A 15988-nucleotide genomic window follows, 5' to 3' on the forward strand; every position below is an offset into this window, starting at 1 on the left:
CTGTGTATTCATACTTACAGGAGCACCAGGGAAGCCAGCAGGTCCTGGAGGCCCGTGTTCGCCTCTCTCACCCTGAAGTGAAAAACATTCTCATTGGTCACGGTTGGTCACGGTGAAGACACCTTCCCACAGGGACAATGATATATCATCCTCTACATCATCTTATCTTTCTTTTGGCAGGAAGTATGCAAAGCTAACCAACACGGTGAAACTTGTGAAGACTTTTCCACTTCTCAACAAAATCAGGAGCGGACAACACCAGAACCTTTGGTTCTTTCTGCCTCTGATTGTGATATTATTTACAAGAAAAATAATCTAAGAATTTTGAAGTGTTTAACACATGCAATCATATGACTTCTAAAAAATGTAAGCATTTAAAAATATACTAAAAGGGTTAATTGAGAAATCAATCAATTAATTAAGTAGGACCATTTATTATGTATCTGTCCTGAGTTGCAAACCCTGAAGGTAGAAAATTTTAGATCTAGAAGGTGCCTCAGGCAAAGATCCTGCAGGTTTAAGAAATATTATTTATAAATGTATATTATTTGTGCCTTTTAAAAATATTTTCCAGAATTATTTAGGGGAGAAGGCGTGATTTAAAAGGGTCTTTTGTGAATTTTAGATTTAAGAACTTTGACCTTCCTTTGCATGTCATAGGATTCCTGAAAATGGCATCCTGCCATTGAGACTTGGGGCCTGGGGGGCAGAATTGCTAAACAAGGAAGCAGGGATAGCCGCTGCCCAGGTGGGGTTAAAAAGCACACTGAAGATGACTTTAACACTTACAGGGCCACCACGAGGACCAGCTATACCCGGAAGTCCAGGGGCACCACCTTCACCCTGAAAAAAGAGGAAAAAAATATTGCCCTGCATCCAAAAAACTAGGGATATTTTCTTGTTGTTTCTAAGTAGTATTAAGTGTTACCTTATCTCCAGGCTGACCAGCTGGGCCAGGGGGACCAATGGGACCAGTAGGACCCTAAAGAAAATAGAAATGCATTTTTAATTTTAGAGATAAAAAGCATCCTCTTTCCTATTAATCAAATAGAGTATATAAACATAGCATTGATTATCTTGGATTTTAGTGACTCATTATGACTTTAGTTTGTAACCTTTATCATACTTTTGAGGGTTTTTTCTTTTTCTTTTTTTTTTTCTTTTTTTTTGAGCGTTTTTTCTATGCTCACATCACTGTTGAACCATCAGGTAACGATAGATATAAAGCAGGAATTTTAACAAGTCATTTGTGTCTTCTTAATGGTCAGAAAATGGCAAAACATGGTCTAAGTAATCATGATGAGTTTTTAGAACAATAGAAGTTGAGATGAGGAACTCTTCCACCTCACAGAGAGGTAAGTCCTGTTTTTCCCCAGTGGGAGTACTCACCCGCGGCCCGTCTTTCCCTGGAGCACCATCCGCCCCTGCGCTGCCTGGTTCGCCCTGTCAAACAAAAGCCAGAGTCATCAGATTAGAAGCATCCTCAGTGAGACTGCCAAGAAGAAGAGCAACCCTCAAGATGTGCTGTGATGGGTAGGTAGTAGATGTTCTCACTAATAGTTCCTCTAGCAATACATCTCAAATTTCACTTCCTGTAAAATGGTAACATTAAGCAGCACGTTTTTTTGTTTTTTATTTATTTGACAGAGAGAGACACAGCGAGAGAGGGCAGCACAAGCAGGGGGAGTGGGAGAGGAAGAAGCAGGCTTCCCGCGGAGTGGGGAGCCCCATGCGGGGCTCGATCCCGGGACCCTGGGACCATGACCTGAGCCGAAGACAGACGTTTAGCCGCTAAGCCACCCAGAGGCCCCTGCATCAGCGCTTCTTGCCTTTAACCTATGAAGTTGGTTTTATGCTAGAATGAACAGCACAGCAGTTGGTACCTTGTCACCCTTTGGCCCGAGGCCTCCAGGACCTCCTCTTTCCCCAGGCATCCCTTGCAGACCAGGAGTCCCAGCAGACCCAGCTGGCCCAGGGGGTCCAGCAGCACCCTGAAGTTAAAGGACAAATAGTAAACCTCCAGAAGGAAATGGAGTGCATTTTGTAAAATCTAGGTGACCTGAACCGTGCGGAGTTACCTTTCCTCCTTCGGGACCAGGGGGGCCGGCTCCACCTCTCGGTCCCATGGGCCCCACGGCTCCGGGAGGTCCTCGTTCGCCTGGGGCTCCCGAATCACCCTGGGGGTAGGAATATGGAATAGCCCTGTTAGCCAACCCAAGGCTAAAAACAAAACAAAACCACGCTAAATTGTATTCATTTTGATGCAGGTCAATGGGGGAACTTATATTTTTGAACAATTTGGAAATGGTAGTTATAAAAGACATTTGATCAACGGAGTGAGATGGAAACTGAAAAAGAGTCAGTGTAAAGGAGGAAACTCTGATACCTGGTCTGATGAGCTGCCTCTGACACTGTTGTTATTATTTTATTCACGAGGGCTTTTTTTTTTTTTAGTTTTTCTACCAACACAGTTTTCCTATGCAGAATCAATGCCCTGGAAAGATTTGTCTTTTGCAATCTCAGGCCCATAGTTGTTTCTGTAGTATTGTTGCATGTCAGAAGATGTGATCTTCCAGATGAAGCACATCTTATCTACTAAAATGTCTTGGGTTACCTTAAGTGTATTCACCAAATAGTTGCAATGTTGTGCTTCTAAAAGACAATTTTGGTTTGATATACTAAAACTGAATCACTAGTCAATTGCTCTATAAGATGTTGAAATTAGAAAATAAACGGAAATATTTACCTTGCCTCCTGGAGTTCCAGGTGAACCAGATTCACCCTTTGGACCCTAGAAGATTGGCATTATATGATTAGGCCTCTATCAGAATGCATGTTATGGGAATATAAGCAAAATAACACATTTGACTTCTTTGCATTTTGTACAATTTGTTAAATCTCGAGCTATGTACTCTTTATTTTATGGTAAAATTGAAACTTTCTATGTAATACCTATGATTGAATAATTTTTCTCTGTTTCGTTATTGAATATTTAAAAACTAAGTGCTAAAACTCAGAAACCATGCATGAGAAAATGCAAAAGTTAATAACCGATAAATGATTACGATTGATTCTTTTGGTTTCTGAGTTTTTTTAAAAAAAGGGCATGCAACTTACTGGTTCACCAGGTTTTCCATTTTCTCCTGGAGGTCCACTGGTTCCAGGCAAACCCTACAAAAAGTCATATTTGTATTGTGTAATCACTTCAAACACTGCTTACAGAAAAGCTTCTCACATGTATGTTTCTGCAAGGTATTCACACTGGTCCTAGCAGTCCTTTTAAGGCTAGAAAATTTGTGGCTCTCAAAATCCAGTGACAGAGATGTGACAATCATATCTTCCAAACTTAATGCTTTTCTTCCTCTAGTTTTCCTGTTGCTGTATATAAAAATAAATCGATGAATACGGTAAAATGGATTTAGCTATGTGGATTTATATTATAATAAAAAGACGTATAAGCATAACAAATTTTGCATGCTTAATTTAAAAAATGACTAATGCACTCATTCTGGAATAGAAATGTCTGTTGTTTTTTTTTTTAAAGATTTTATTTTTATTTATTTAATAGAGAGCAAGCGAGAGAGAAACAGCATGAGAGAGGAGAGGGTTAGAGGGAGAAGCAGGCTCCCCGCTGAGCCGGGAGCCCGATGTGGGACTCGATCCCAGGACCCTGGGATCATGACCTGAGCTGAAGGCAGTCGCTTAACCAACTGAGCCACCCAGGCACCCCTGGAATAGAAATGTCTATTGGCATTGCCTGTCATTTTATTTCAAGGTGGAAGACAGACCCACAAATTCTAAGCTTAAGATTAATTATAATTTAGTAGTGTCACAAAAAAATTGAACTCAATTAGCTCAACAAATACAACTCTCAAGGGTAAGACTGAATTGTCTAGTAGAAGCAGAAACCCAGTGATATTTAAATAAGAAGTTCTTACTTGCAATCCTTGTGGACCAGGGGGTCCTGGATCTCCTTTGTCACCACCTGGCCCCTAATGTAGAAAAATATAATGAGATGTTCTGTTATAAAATAGCCTTTCATATTTAGTCCACACAGTTTTCATTTCAACAGGCTCATTGCTTAGTTGAAAACTTAATGGTGTGAAGGAGGGCAGAGTTTGGCCTACAGAACTGATGCAGTGGAGACATGGACAATGTAATCTTTACTTCTAGCTAGTCAGCACTTAGCTAGCTAAGTAACCAAGCTTCAAAACCGCTTTGGTGAACTATGATGACATAACTACGATTCCCAAAGTCTTTCCTCTGCCCCACTCCCGCTGACTTCCATCTCCAAGTTATGTGAGCAAACTTACAGTAGGTCCTGGGGGACCCTGAGGTCCAGTTTCACCATTCTTTCCAGCAGGACCCTAAAAAAAACAAAAGCAGTTAGGGAAACAGAGATAACGGAGATAATAGAAGCCATAGGCCAGAAATGAATGCATCTATAGAAAGCTGGAAATAAGTTAATGAAAACTGTGTACCTGAGGGCCAGGACCTCCAGGGCCACCTCGTTCTCCATTCTTGCCAGGTGCACCCTAAAGAAGTAGCCAGTATTTACTAATTCTCAAAAGGAAATCATTCAGTGTCTTATTCCCTGATAGTTTTGATCTGCCTCTTCCACACACACATACATGCATCCACAACCCAAAACTACTTTCTAGAACTAGTTTTTCATAAAGTTTGCCACTCTTTCCCCAGAACTCCCCCCCCAAAAAAACAAAAGCCCAAAAAACCCAAACAACAACAACAAATACTCCCTGTCTCACATGGTATTTTGATTTTCATATATTCTACTGTGCTTTGAAATAGAGATCAAATTTTGGCCATCTCTGAACTCCCATATGGAAAAGAAAAGCCTTCTGTCAAATATTTATTGAAGAAATAAAGGAAGGAACTCACATCATTTCCTTTAGGACCAGGGAAACCCATGACACCAGGCTGACCTCGGGGACCAGATGGGCCTGGAGGACCTGGTCGACCACTTTCTCCTTGACTTCCCTAATGAGAAAAAAAATTACATTAATAAGGGTTTGATAAAGATCTCATCAAAATATGCAATATATATGTATATATGTGTGTATGAGTGTGTGTGTGTGTATATATATATATCAAGGCTCTATAATATGCATCAATGTTAGGCCAAACTATGCATTCCATTATTCACTGGGCTATAAAATGAGATGTTAAAAATGTACATACGGGAGGCCCTGGTTTTCCATCGCTGCCTGGCCCTCCTGGGCTTCCGGGCATACCCTAAATTGAAAAGGTCAGTCAGTCAGGTGATTTAAAATGATAATTAAATATATATATGTATCTGTAAAATTTTGAGATTTCATAGGTAGCCTTTTATTTGCACACATTTTCCTGTCTATGTCTCAGTCAAGTATTCTGTTTTTCTTCAATCAATTCTGATCTTAAGTTATCTTAAGAGTATTTTGCTTTGTTTTGAGGCTGTAAAATTATAGTCTGCTTTGAGCTGTCTTTGATCCTCTTTTATTTGCTCTTCTTCTTACTAAAGGGCAGTGTCAGGCAAGCGTTTCTCGGTACCCTCATTCCTGGACCTCCAGGGACACCATCTCGGCCAGGTTCTCCGGGAGCTCCTCTGGGCCCTGCGGGGCCGGGACCACCACGCTCCCCAGAGGGACCCTACAAGGTGAAATAAATCAACAAATAGGTAGAAGAACCTTCATTGACCTAGACATTGACCACCTTTAGGTTACAGTTAGAAAGCTTTCTTTTGTCTCTTAAAGAGAGTTGGTATGCTGCTGACATGCCATAAAATCACTGTTATCTATTAGCTCGGATTATCATATTGGGAGTAGTTTGAGGCAACTTTGATGAACATCACATGTCAGCAATATTCAGTGGGTATCACGATATACTTCGATGCATATAAAGTCAAATATCGCTGATGATATAAAATCATATTTGGATAGTATTTTAGAGTTTTCAAAGAACTTTCAGGCACTTTAATTGACTTTATTCTTGCAATGATGCTGAAATAAATAATTCTTTATTGACACATAAGTTAATGAATTTTCATAGAAGTTAAATGACTTGCTTTAGTTACAAAGCTAGAAGGACTGAGCAGGGGCTAGAATCATTGTTGTGTACTGGGAATTATAATTATTTTTAAACTCCAATATATTTCCTTCAGATATTTAGGTTTTAGTTAATGGGAAACTGTGTGGAAGAACATAACTATTTGTAGTACCAGCATTTATAAAAATAGAAATTAAAGTTATTTACCTTTTCTCCTGGAAGGCCGTTGGCTCCAGCAGGCCCTCGGAATCCAGGCACACCCTGGAAATAGTAAAAGGCAAATGTTTCAGCCCAAAGCATGAAAACTTTTTCATAATTTCTGAGTAACAATAGAGATGTTCTCATGTTATACAATGCCCCCAAAACACATTTGGGATTGAGTACTCAGCTTAAGAAAAAGCATGGTTTCCTCACCCTGAAGGTCAAGTTCTATGTGGATGAAAGTGATAACTCTTCTCCTTGGAGATGCCTATGGGAAACGTACCCTTTCTCCTGCAGCTCCTGGAAGTCCGTTTGCACCAGGTTCTCCAGGTGAACCATCTTTGCCATCTTCACCTTTAGGTCCTGGAATACCTGGAGAACCAGCTTCCCCCTAAAAAGGATGCCAATAAAGGGATACATTTGGTTGCAAAATTTTAGCGGAAATAAAGAATAACCCATTCTGTTGGGGTAACACTTACACGTTCACCGCGTGGCCCTGGCTCTCCTTTGGCACCATTTTTACCAGGTTCACCCTAAATGAAACAAAATCTTGGTTTAAAAACAGGGAGTACAGACTAAGAAAATCAGCAGTGGCAACTGCTGATCCAGTGATAAAACCAGAGGGAAACCAACATAAAATCAAATAAACAAGTGCAAAAAGTTTGCTGTTTATATTTCTGTTGTGGGACTTGAGCCACACCTTTCAGGCAACTAGGGAAAAAATATGCAACTTACTGCACCACCTCGCTGTCCAGGAGCACCATTGGTACCAGCTGGTCCAGGAGGACCCCGGGCTCCTATCAGTCCAGGAGCTCCAGGAATGCCAGCAGGACCCTAAAAATAGCCCAAGAACACTAACATTAGTTAAACTTGAACTCTCTTTTCTGAAGAGCTAACTTAGACATCACAAATGGGTTGTCATGCAAAATGCAAAGGAATCCAATAATGGGTGTGGATGAAATGAGCATGGGCGTGAGGGCAACTTACCATTTCACCTTTCCCACCAGGACTACCATTGCTCCCAGGAGGGCCCTAGAAGGGGAAAAGAGCCTAGTAAAAATAATGTAACTAGTGAATATACATTTGCAAAGTAAATTTATTGATGGGTGTTGGGCTTTGTAGAGATTCGGTGATTCCTCCAACTACAGCATAACACATAAAATGTAGGCAAAAGAATTATCATTATCTGAATAAATTAAAGATAATATGCACTTGGTCTAAATGATTAAGGAATAAATAGAAAAGGTGTTTAATCCTGTTTCTTCTCTGAATTTTTGTGATCAGTGATCAGTTGGAACACATTCTTTGAAGTATCAGATAACTATCCATCCTCCACTTTGTCAAATAAACATAAAATTCATAAATTTTGAAGAGGGTAAACCTCAAGACCCATGAATTTTAGTACTAACCAAATCAGTATTTATCACAGTAGAGTCATTTCAGAGCATCAAGCAACAATTTTTTTTTCAAAAAATATTTCAGTTGATAGCAACATTAAAACATATGCTTTCATGAAAGAAGTGTAGCAACACTCCTCAATGGCCATATTTGTTACTTACAGGAGGACCTGGAGCACCAGCATGGCCCTGAGGTCCAGGTTCTCCTCTTTGTCCGGGGGAGCCGCTTGAACCAGGAGATCCAGCAGGTCCAACTTCACCCTAAGGTGGAAAACCCTAAGTAGTCAGTGTCTTTCGCCATTTGTAATCACTAAGCCAGTTTAAGCCCATCTCCCAAATGCAGGAATAGTATGATGATATGCTCTATCATAAGCAAAGAATCATGAATCACGTAGGCACAGAAAAATACTAACTATGTGTGTGATTATGTGATCTGATTTTCAGAAAGAGACTAGGAAAAGACGAAGAGATATCAGAATAGTTGAATGCCAGGGAATTAAAAATAGGGCTTTAAAGATCTGAATAGGTAAAAAGATATCTACTTGATGGGTAAAATATATATATTATTTTGAAGAAACAATCCAAAGATTTTCTGTTGTTCCAAGATCTATTTTATATTCTTCTATAAAAATGCATGTTTACCTTAGCACCAGGAGAACCAGGGAATCCTGCAGTTCCAGGGGGACCAGGAGGACCCTGAAAAAAATTAAAGACAATTTCAAGAGCTCTTAATCAAGTAAACAGAAGCTAACATAACACTAACTAGTAAATAATAAGTTAGCACATAAACAATACAGAAGACAATTATGCAGATAAAATAGTACTTATCATCCATGGGTGAATATTATGTAGAGAAACAATGTGGCAAAATACAAGAAAGTAAAATCTAAAGTTAGAAAAGTAGGATCCCCTGCCTTCCACCACAAATTCTGTGATTTGTGCAATTTACTTAGCCCGAACTCTTGTACTCTTGTTTATAAAATGGAGGTAATATTATTATCTATTTTTCAGAGCGCTTTTAATTGCCATGTCCAGTACTGGTTATTAACTGACACAGTGAACACTATACAGATGTTAGTAATTGGCCAAGTATAATGAGGAGTATCAGAATTTCACTTATGGGTTTAGTGTTTCTAGATCGTGTCTAGATTTAGTCTATGGACCTGGTGTCAGTTTGAGTGAAATGTTTATGGACAATGTTGAGTTTTAGGCCTATATTCCATATTATTCCAACATTCCATACCACATAATCTCTCATTACACTGAAGCAACTCAGGGTTAGATAAAAAGTTACTTACTGGTTGTCCATCACTTCCGCGAGCACCATCATTACCTCGAGCCCCCTAAAAAGAGAAGTTTGTCTCAAATATCTTCTTAATTCTGAAAAGCCAGTCACGAGTAATGACTAAAATGATTTTTTTTTAAGATTTTATTTATTTATTTGAGAGCAAGAGAGAGAAAGAGAGTGACTCAATCCCAGGACTCCGGGATCATGACCTGAGCCAAAGGCAGAAGCTTAACCTGCTGAGCCACCCAGGCGCCCCCTTACTAAAATTCTGACTCCATTGAGTTGACTTTTCCTCCAGTGTATTAAAATCTGCTAAATATATATTTTTAGAGTCAAATTGTTAAAATTCTGATGTATACAGCAATGATCTGATATAGAAGAACTGGGTTCTGTGTTTAACAGAACTAAATGTGAATTAATTGTTCTAATAACATAGGCAAAGTTAACCCTCAAAAAAATTTTCAAAGGAGATAATAACTATAAAACCCTTATTTGTTTCCCTACAGTTATAGCTACAGTTTTATGGAGGCATCGTTAAATGCTATTTCATGGGAAAGATTTTCCTGGCGATTGCCACAGCCTGCAAACCTGGATGAGACCCTTATCTGGGATTCTGTGCAGTGTTGGTAGCAAAACTCACCGCAGCTCCTGGCAGTCCTGGCCGTCCTCTCTCACCAGGAGCTCCTCTGGGACCCTACAGAACACAGTTGAAAGAATGGTCTTACCTTAACCTTGCCATGTGTAAGAACAGTTGGGGAAGGAGCAAGGCAAGTTTTGGGTTAGATGGAGGTTAATAAACTAAAACTGAAAATTACATAAGAAATATAATTACCATGGGTCCAGGGGCTCCATTTTCACCTGGGAGGCCATTTTCACCCTAGAAACATGTAAAATATGTTACCATTTTGTAGAACAGAGAGAGGAATGTAAAGTTTTTTAAATGCAGCACATTATGAAGAATATTATAGAACCTAAGAAAAAGATATTTTTTGGCAATATCAAATTTTTGGTAGCATTTTATTTACCATAATTCTCAATTTTTGCATTTTAAAAACTTGAGGATGAAACAGGAGTAATCAGTGAGTTACTCAGAGATGCACAATCATTTCTAATCTAGATAGTCAAGCTATCAGCTTTCATGGAAGCCCCAATAGAACATCTGAATTAGTCACTGTTATTTAGCTCCTGGAATGCAAAATTCAGGTAAATTTCAGAAAAGGTTAAACCCCAAAGTATAAATCTTAAATATAGCTATAACATTTAAAGGAATTTATTTACAAAAATATGATTTTTGTTTTGATTTACCTTTAATCCAGGAGCACCTGTATCACCCTTTTCTCCATTTCGTCCATCAAAGCCCTAGGAAACGTATAAAAGTAATAAAAATATTAAAGATCTGTTAACAATCCAGAATGGTTGAAAACTTTACATTGTATTTTTCATAACTAGTTTTTACCACATTCACTGATGTGAATAATTTAAAACTCTTTTAAATGGATTGAAGATATTTGACATTGATTTTATAGTAAAAAATCTGAATTAACAAGTACAATCTAGTTCAATTAGGAAGTTGCCTTAGTGATAGCAAATATCAGCTTCACAGATTTTATTTCTATTAAATTGATAAATTTGGGGGTCAGTTGGTGGAATCTACCTAATGATTTGCATAGACTAATTTGCTTGATTGAATTGTAAATCACATTGACTAAGCCAATGAATAATGCATGGCTCTCAATAATACATTTTCATTTTTTTCTGGCAATGATGATAAGAAAATTAAATAATTTTTTCCCAAGCCTTTTCACATATTTAAAATCAGTCTAATTACTACCTGTAAAATTACTAGTTGGTTTGGTCAACAAAGTCAACTGACTGTTAAAAAATCAAATCAACCATTTTTGGCACATACTCAAATTGCCCAATAAAATTGGTTAGGCAAGTAAACATGGTTAAATGAAATAGCTTTTTGTTAATCTAGAAACTCTACTTACTCTATGTCCTTTCATACCAGGGAATCCAGGCATACCAGCTGGACCTTTTATACCCTAAAAATAAGGAATAGAACAGATATTAATGAATTTTCAAATAGAATCACAGTCCAGTTGTAAAATGCCTTCCATTTTTAAGTTTAATTCAATCTAATTATAGAATAATTTTCAAGCTAAGATCATCGTGACTACTCCATGTAATTCACTGGATGCCAAAGACTTACTGGAGGTCCAGGCAACCCTCGCTCTCCAGGTCGTCCGGGTCTTCCTGATTCTCCCTAGGTGGAGAAATAAAAAAAATACGTAGGTGATTGTGGAAGAGAAAGCACATTGTGCCTAGTTAGCAAACCAATGACTTTGCATTTTCTCATCAAGGACTCATGAAAATGGTTAGGCTAAACATTTAGTTGTTAGAACAGCTTTCCTAGTAGAAGGAATGGAGAGGACTTCTCCCATCTCAATATGAACTTATGAACATCACACGCATCACTCTTCACTGAACTATTATAAGGCTCTCTCAATCCATTGAGAAGAATTTGCCATTGGAAATCAAATGGGAAAGGAAGAAGGACACAATATTAAAGGTGTTTTTAAGTTTTCAAGTTCATGAAGTATTGATATCAATTTCTTCATTACAAGAAGAAGAAAGAAGCTACTTTTCTCTCCTCCAGTTAAATGATCTATTCAGTGGGTGTACCTTCTTGACAGTGAAGAAGCACATTTAGGGGTTCCATTAGTTTGGAATTCAAATTATGGTATTTACAGTTATACAAACACTATACATTCAAAAATTAATATGAGCTAAAATGTCATTAGGATAGCAATGATTTTTTTGGTAAGGTTTTCTCATGAGCCTAGCATACAGTATATTCCAACTTGGATTTTGCCATATCTCCATTCAATCTTTAAAGACTTACATCTTTTCCAGCAGGACCAGATGGACCTATAGCACCAGGGGGTCCTGGAGGGCCCTGAAAATAAGAAAATAAAAAACAAATGTATCTATAGGTTTTTCTTTCACAACAACTTATTGTTACATAGTACGTGTTTTCCTGAAAGGAATCTCCTTTTAGAAAATACTCTTGGGGCGCCTGGGTGGCTTAGTTGGTTAAGCGACTGCCTTCAGCTCAGGTCATGATCCTGGAGTCCCGGGATGGAGTTCTGCATCGGGCTCCCTGCTCGGCGGGGAGCCTGCTTCTCCCTCTGACCCTCCCCCTTCTCATGTGCTCTCTCTCTCTCTCTCATTCTCTCTCTTTCAAATAAATAAATAAAATCTTAAAAAAAAAAAAAAAAGAAAATACTCTTAATATTTTTCATGATGAAAATGACATATGGAGTTAATATTATGCCTGTATTATATCCAGTTTTCACTGTTTAATGAACTTATTTTTAATAGGAATTAAAAATATCATGTATCTATATTTTATATCATATGCACTTATAAACCCATAGGCACTTTCACATTTTGTGAGATATTGAATTTTTTAATATACAGGGATTTCCAAATAGTTTGAAATATTAAATTGAACTAACTTCACCTCACTTGCTTGTTTATACAGCATGGTTTTTTTTTTTTTTTTGGAGGACTCTGTTAGATTATACTTATTTCTACTAAATTAAGTTTTAAAAATTGTATGTCAGAAAAGCAGATATGCAGGTGAACTGAGTGATTACAGGAAAATTAAATCTATATTTAAGAGAAAGAAGATTTGTATCCACACTAGGAGGTGAACTATGATGGTGGCTAATTAGGCCAGGAATTCCTAGATTCAATAGCAAGTGTCTCTAGGAAATCTAAACCACTACAGAGTCCAAAAGATCTTTGAAACCAGTTCAACTATCATAGGAAATATTATTTATTATTTTAATTTTGAGCATAAACAATCTATACATTATAGGACCTATGATGATATTTTAGAAAATAAAAGTGACTTCTACATAGAATTGTCAATTTATTAAATACAGATGTAATTGTTACTTACTGATGGACCAGCTTGCCCAGGTTCACCGGGGGGACCTTGGTATCCTGGAGAACCCTAGTGAGTAGAATAATGTGCAAATATTTTAAAAGTAATGTAATATTCACATTAAGCATTTACCTCTTGAAGACAGTATGAAATCAGGATTTGTGAATGCAATAGTAAATCTTATTCCAATTTATAAACACAGAAGCCAAAATTTTTCAGATCAGAAGAAAGCAAATTTATTCCATTATATCCACGTTATTCCATTGAAAATGAATTGTTTTGAACTTGAAGCCGTATCACATGCAAATTAAGCCTATGGTTTAATTTTACCAAGGTTTTCATTATGAATAGTTGTCTGTGGAAAGGAATTAGGCATGAAATTCCATCTTTGAAGGAATGATAGTTTCCTGGGTGTGATTTCTCTCCTTAATTGGGATTATGCATGTTGGAATGGCTAAATTACAGCAAGATCTATGTAAACTCGATTTATATAAAATTCATGAAAAAGAAAGCACCACTAATGGCTACACTTACCGGGGAGCCAGGATGACCAGATGTACCAGGGGGACCAGGAGGGCCAGGGGGACCCTGGAATGTAAATGTAAAGGATAAATACCAAATAAATTTATCTGAAATACACTTTTTTCAGGCATCAAAGAGATGCCTCTGTTCAGAAATGATACTGACATTAAAAAAAAAAAATAAGAACAGCATGCCTCGTTATGTAGTAACTATTCATGGATATGATTAATTTTATTAGATATACAATAAAGATCTCACTACAAAAACATCACTCTAAATGGAATTCCCACAGAATCAATACAAATTATTAGTAAATGCTATAAAATGTTAGCCTGAACCCTCCATAAAAAGGGGTTTAAAATCTGGAAAAATCCATGCAAAATGCTGTGGAAGTCCCTGCAATTAGAATGATACTTGTCCTGGTGAAGAAGCATTTTTTTTGCCTGCCAGCCAGACTCCTGTGGAAAAATATCTACATACTGTTAATCCCAGTTTCTAAAAACAATGATGTAAATCAACCCAGAAATTCTTAATTATGTCACTGAGTTATGTTAACATGAAGATTTAGATGTGCTTTTGAAAATCAGCATACATGGGACGATGATAAATTACAATTAGAACCAACTGATTTATCATTGCTCAGAAATACAGCTTACACTAGAAAATCTTCCATTTTATAGCATGCGGTTTCTAAATACTGATAACAAATTTATAAAGCAACAGTTTGTAATTAAATGTTCTCTCGTAACCTCTTTTCTGGAATATTAAGTAGTGGGTTTTTTGTTTTGTTTTGTTTTTTTAGTTTTTGTTTTTTTTAGTAAAAACTGTATATAGGATTGAAAAATAAGATTCATAATTTGAATCTAGTTGCATAAGACCAGATATTTACATTGTTAATATAATTTTCCTTCCGGCTTTAAAAGAAAAAAAAAATCACATCCCCCAAAACTTTAGAGATTTGTAAAATTCTCTTTTTACAATTTACATCAATTTTAAGGGTCATTCTTTAACTGGTCATTTGGATCTACCAGCTAAATTTTGTCCTCTCTAGTTTTGGAAGTCACAAATATGGTGTCTAATGATCTGGTTGGAAACCTTCCATAATCCCTGAGAATCCAGCATCATGTTTCCTTTACACTTACGTACCTGTTACTGGCAGTGAAGTGATGATCTTTCCCACATTGCTTCTCCCGAGAGCCTGGTCTACAATTAGGGTCATTTACGTGGGACACCATGCGTCATGCCCAGGTGCCCAGGTTTCAGTGATTTTTTTTTTCTATTTTCTTCTATCAAAACTCTAGGTCATTTACGTTAAGGGAAACCTTTTGGGTACAATGTGAATAGCTATCATGTGTAATAGGAAAACTTAAAGACTCAATAAATTCTGGAAATATTTGTATTTGATTTCAGGGTTTGAGGTGGGGCAGCTTGTAATATTGGACATTCATCACTCGGATTGTCATCTAGCAAGTAGCACTTAATTGATGAAAGCACATAAAAAAAGAAGATTCTGAACAATTTAGAACGAGGAAAAATGGAAGTGAAAAATAGCAAATTTTGGTTAAAATTAGGGAATATATAGGTGTGAGACCTAAGCACTAAGGCAGGTGGGCTCCTGGGATGCGTTGTTGTATAAAGAAGGAAGGCGAGGCAGAACAGGTGTGAGATGAGAGGCAGTGAGGAAAAAATGAGTTAGGATAAGAAAGATCATGATAATCCTACCATTTGCTTTACCAGCCTTAATGGAAAATAAGCTATTTTGTACGCATATGTAATAATACCATATTACTAGGAAAACAATCATTCAAGAATTAACAAATTGGAAACTACATCATGCTCTAGAATGCTGAGAAACTCTTGTACATACAGCTGGCCCAGGATAGCCTGTGATTCCTCCTCCTCCTACTCCAGCCTTGACGTCATATGACTCAAACTGGGGAGAATAGTTCTGTAGCAAAGAGACCAAGTAGATACGATCATTTTGATATATATGTCATAGTTCTTTCCAAAAGCATTTAGAAGAGGTGCATGCAACATCTACCATTCACTGACAGAGAGTTTCTGCATGCCAGAAGATGTGGTATGTATTATTTCATCATCTTGCTTATCCTGTCTCTCTGTTGCTTCAGGTAGTAGATACACTACAGAAATACTTGTTTATGTAGTACACACACCCTTCAACTAACTCTGTGCAATGTTATTCCCAAATAATTATTTCCTATATGATCTTACTCAAAATATCATTTTTACGTGATACCCACAGCTTTAGAAACATAGGATCATGGACTGTTTGAAGCTGAAAGAGGCTTGAAATCATATAATCTGATCGTCTCATTCTGAGCAGGAAAAAAATGGAAAAGTCAAATTACTTTACCAACATTTAATGATGAAAGTTAAATTTGTATCCCCTGGCTTCTGGTTAATATGCCTAACAAATTCACCCTCCAAATAAGCATCCCCATAGAAAATAGGCACAAGAATAATAGAAAAGCTCATGTGCTTATTGGATTTCTTTGAAGATTATTTGGTTTTGAATCCCAGTCCTACAAGTGGGTTATGTTTGGTACCAGGATAAGAATAAAT

The 15988-nt window shown here is 37.3% G+C and overlaps 1 protein-coding gene across 1 annotated transcript in view; it reads right to left on the reverse strand.

Moving 5' to 3' along the window:
* COL3A1 (collagen type III alpha 1 chain) overlaps nucleotides 1-15988 on the reverse strand; it is a 38925-nt gene that overhangs the window by 10503 nt on the left and 12434 nt on the right. Inside the window, exons 5-35 of the mRNA XM_035007555.1 lie at nucleotides 15273-15353; nucleotides 13418-13471; nucleotides 12899-12952; nucleotides 11834-11887; nucleotides 11141-11194; nucleotides 10920-10973; nucleotides 10234-10287; nucleotides 9761-9805; nucleotides 9569-9622; nucleotides 8939-8983; nucleotides 8283-8336; nucleotides 7803-7901; nucleotides 7231-7275; nucleotides 6979-7077; nucleotides 6723-6776; nucleotides 6527-6634; nucleotides 6250-6303; nucleotides 5548-5646; nucleotides 5200-5253; nucleotides 4900-4998; nucleotides 4482-4535; nucleotides 4314-4367; nucleotides 3939-3992; nucleotides 3118-3171; nucleotides 2747-2791; nucleotides 2079-2177; nucleotides 1884-1991; nucleotides 1390-1443; nucleotides 929-982; nucleotides 790-843; nucleotides 19-72 (exon numbers count right to left, since the gene is read on the reverse strand). Coding sequence (XP_034863446.1) covers nucleotides 19-72; nucleotides 790-843; nucleotides 929-982; nucleotides 1390-1443; nucleotides 1884-1991; nucleotides 2079-2177; nucleotides 2747-2791; nucleotides 3118-3171; nucleotides 3939-3992; nucleotides 4314-4367; nucleotides 4482-4535; nucleotides 4900-4998; nucleotides 5200-5253; nucleotides 5548-5646; nucleotides 6250-6303; nucleotides 6527-6634; nucleotides 6723-6776; nucleotides 6979-7077; nucleotides 7231-7275; nucleotides 7803-7901; nucleotides 8283-8336; nucleotides 8939-8983; nucleotides 9569-9622; nucleotides 9761-9805; nucleotides 10234-10287; nucleotides 10920-10973; nucleotides 11141-11194; nucleotides 11834-11887; nucleotides 12899-12952; nucleotides 13418-13471; nucleotides 15273-15353 — 1998 coding nt within the window. The remainder of the gene's footprint in view (nucleotides 1-18; nucleotides 73-789; nucleotides 844-928; nucleotides 983-1389; nucleotides 1444-1883; nucleotides 1992-2078; nucleotides 2178-2746; nucleotides 2792-3117; nucleotides 3172-3938; nucleotides 3993-4313; nucleotides 4368-4481; nucleotides 4536-4899; nucleotides 4999-5199; nucleotides 5254-5547; nucleotides 5647-6249; nucleotides 6304-6526; nucleotides 6635-6722; nucleotides 6777-6978; nucleotides 7078-7230; nucleotides 7276-7802; nucleotides 7902-8282; nucleotides 8337-8938; nucleotides 8984-9568; nucleotides 9623-9760; nucleotides 9806-10233; nucleotides 10288-10919; nucleotides 10974-11140; nucleotides 11195-11833; nucleotides 11888-12898; nucleotides 12953-13417; nucleotides 13472-15272; nucleotides 15354-15988) is intronic.

The sequence above is a fragment of the Mirounga leonina genome, unplaced genomic scaffold (genome assembly GCF_011800145.1).
Source record: "Mirounga leonina isolate KUSES-001 unplaced genomic scaffold, KU_Mleo_1.0 Mir_151, whole genome shotgun sequence".
NCBI lineage: Eukaryota > Metazoa > Chordata > Mammalia > Carnivora > Phocidae > Mirounga > Mirounga leonina.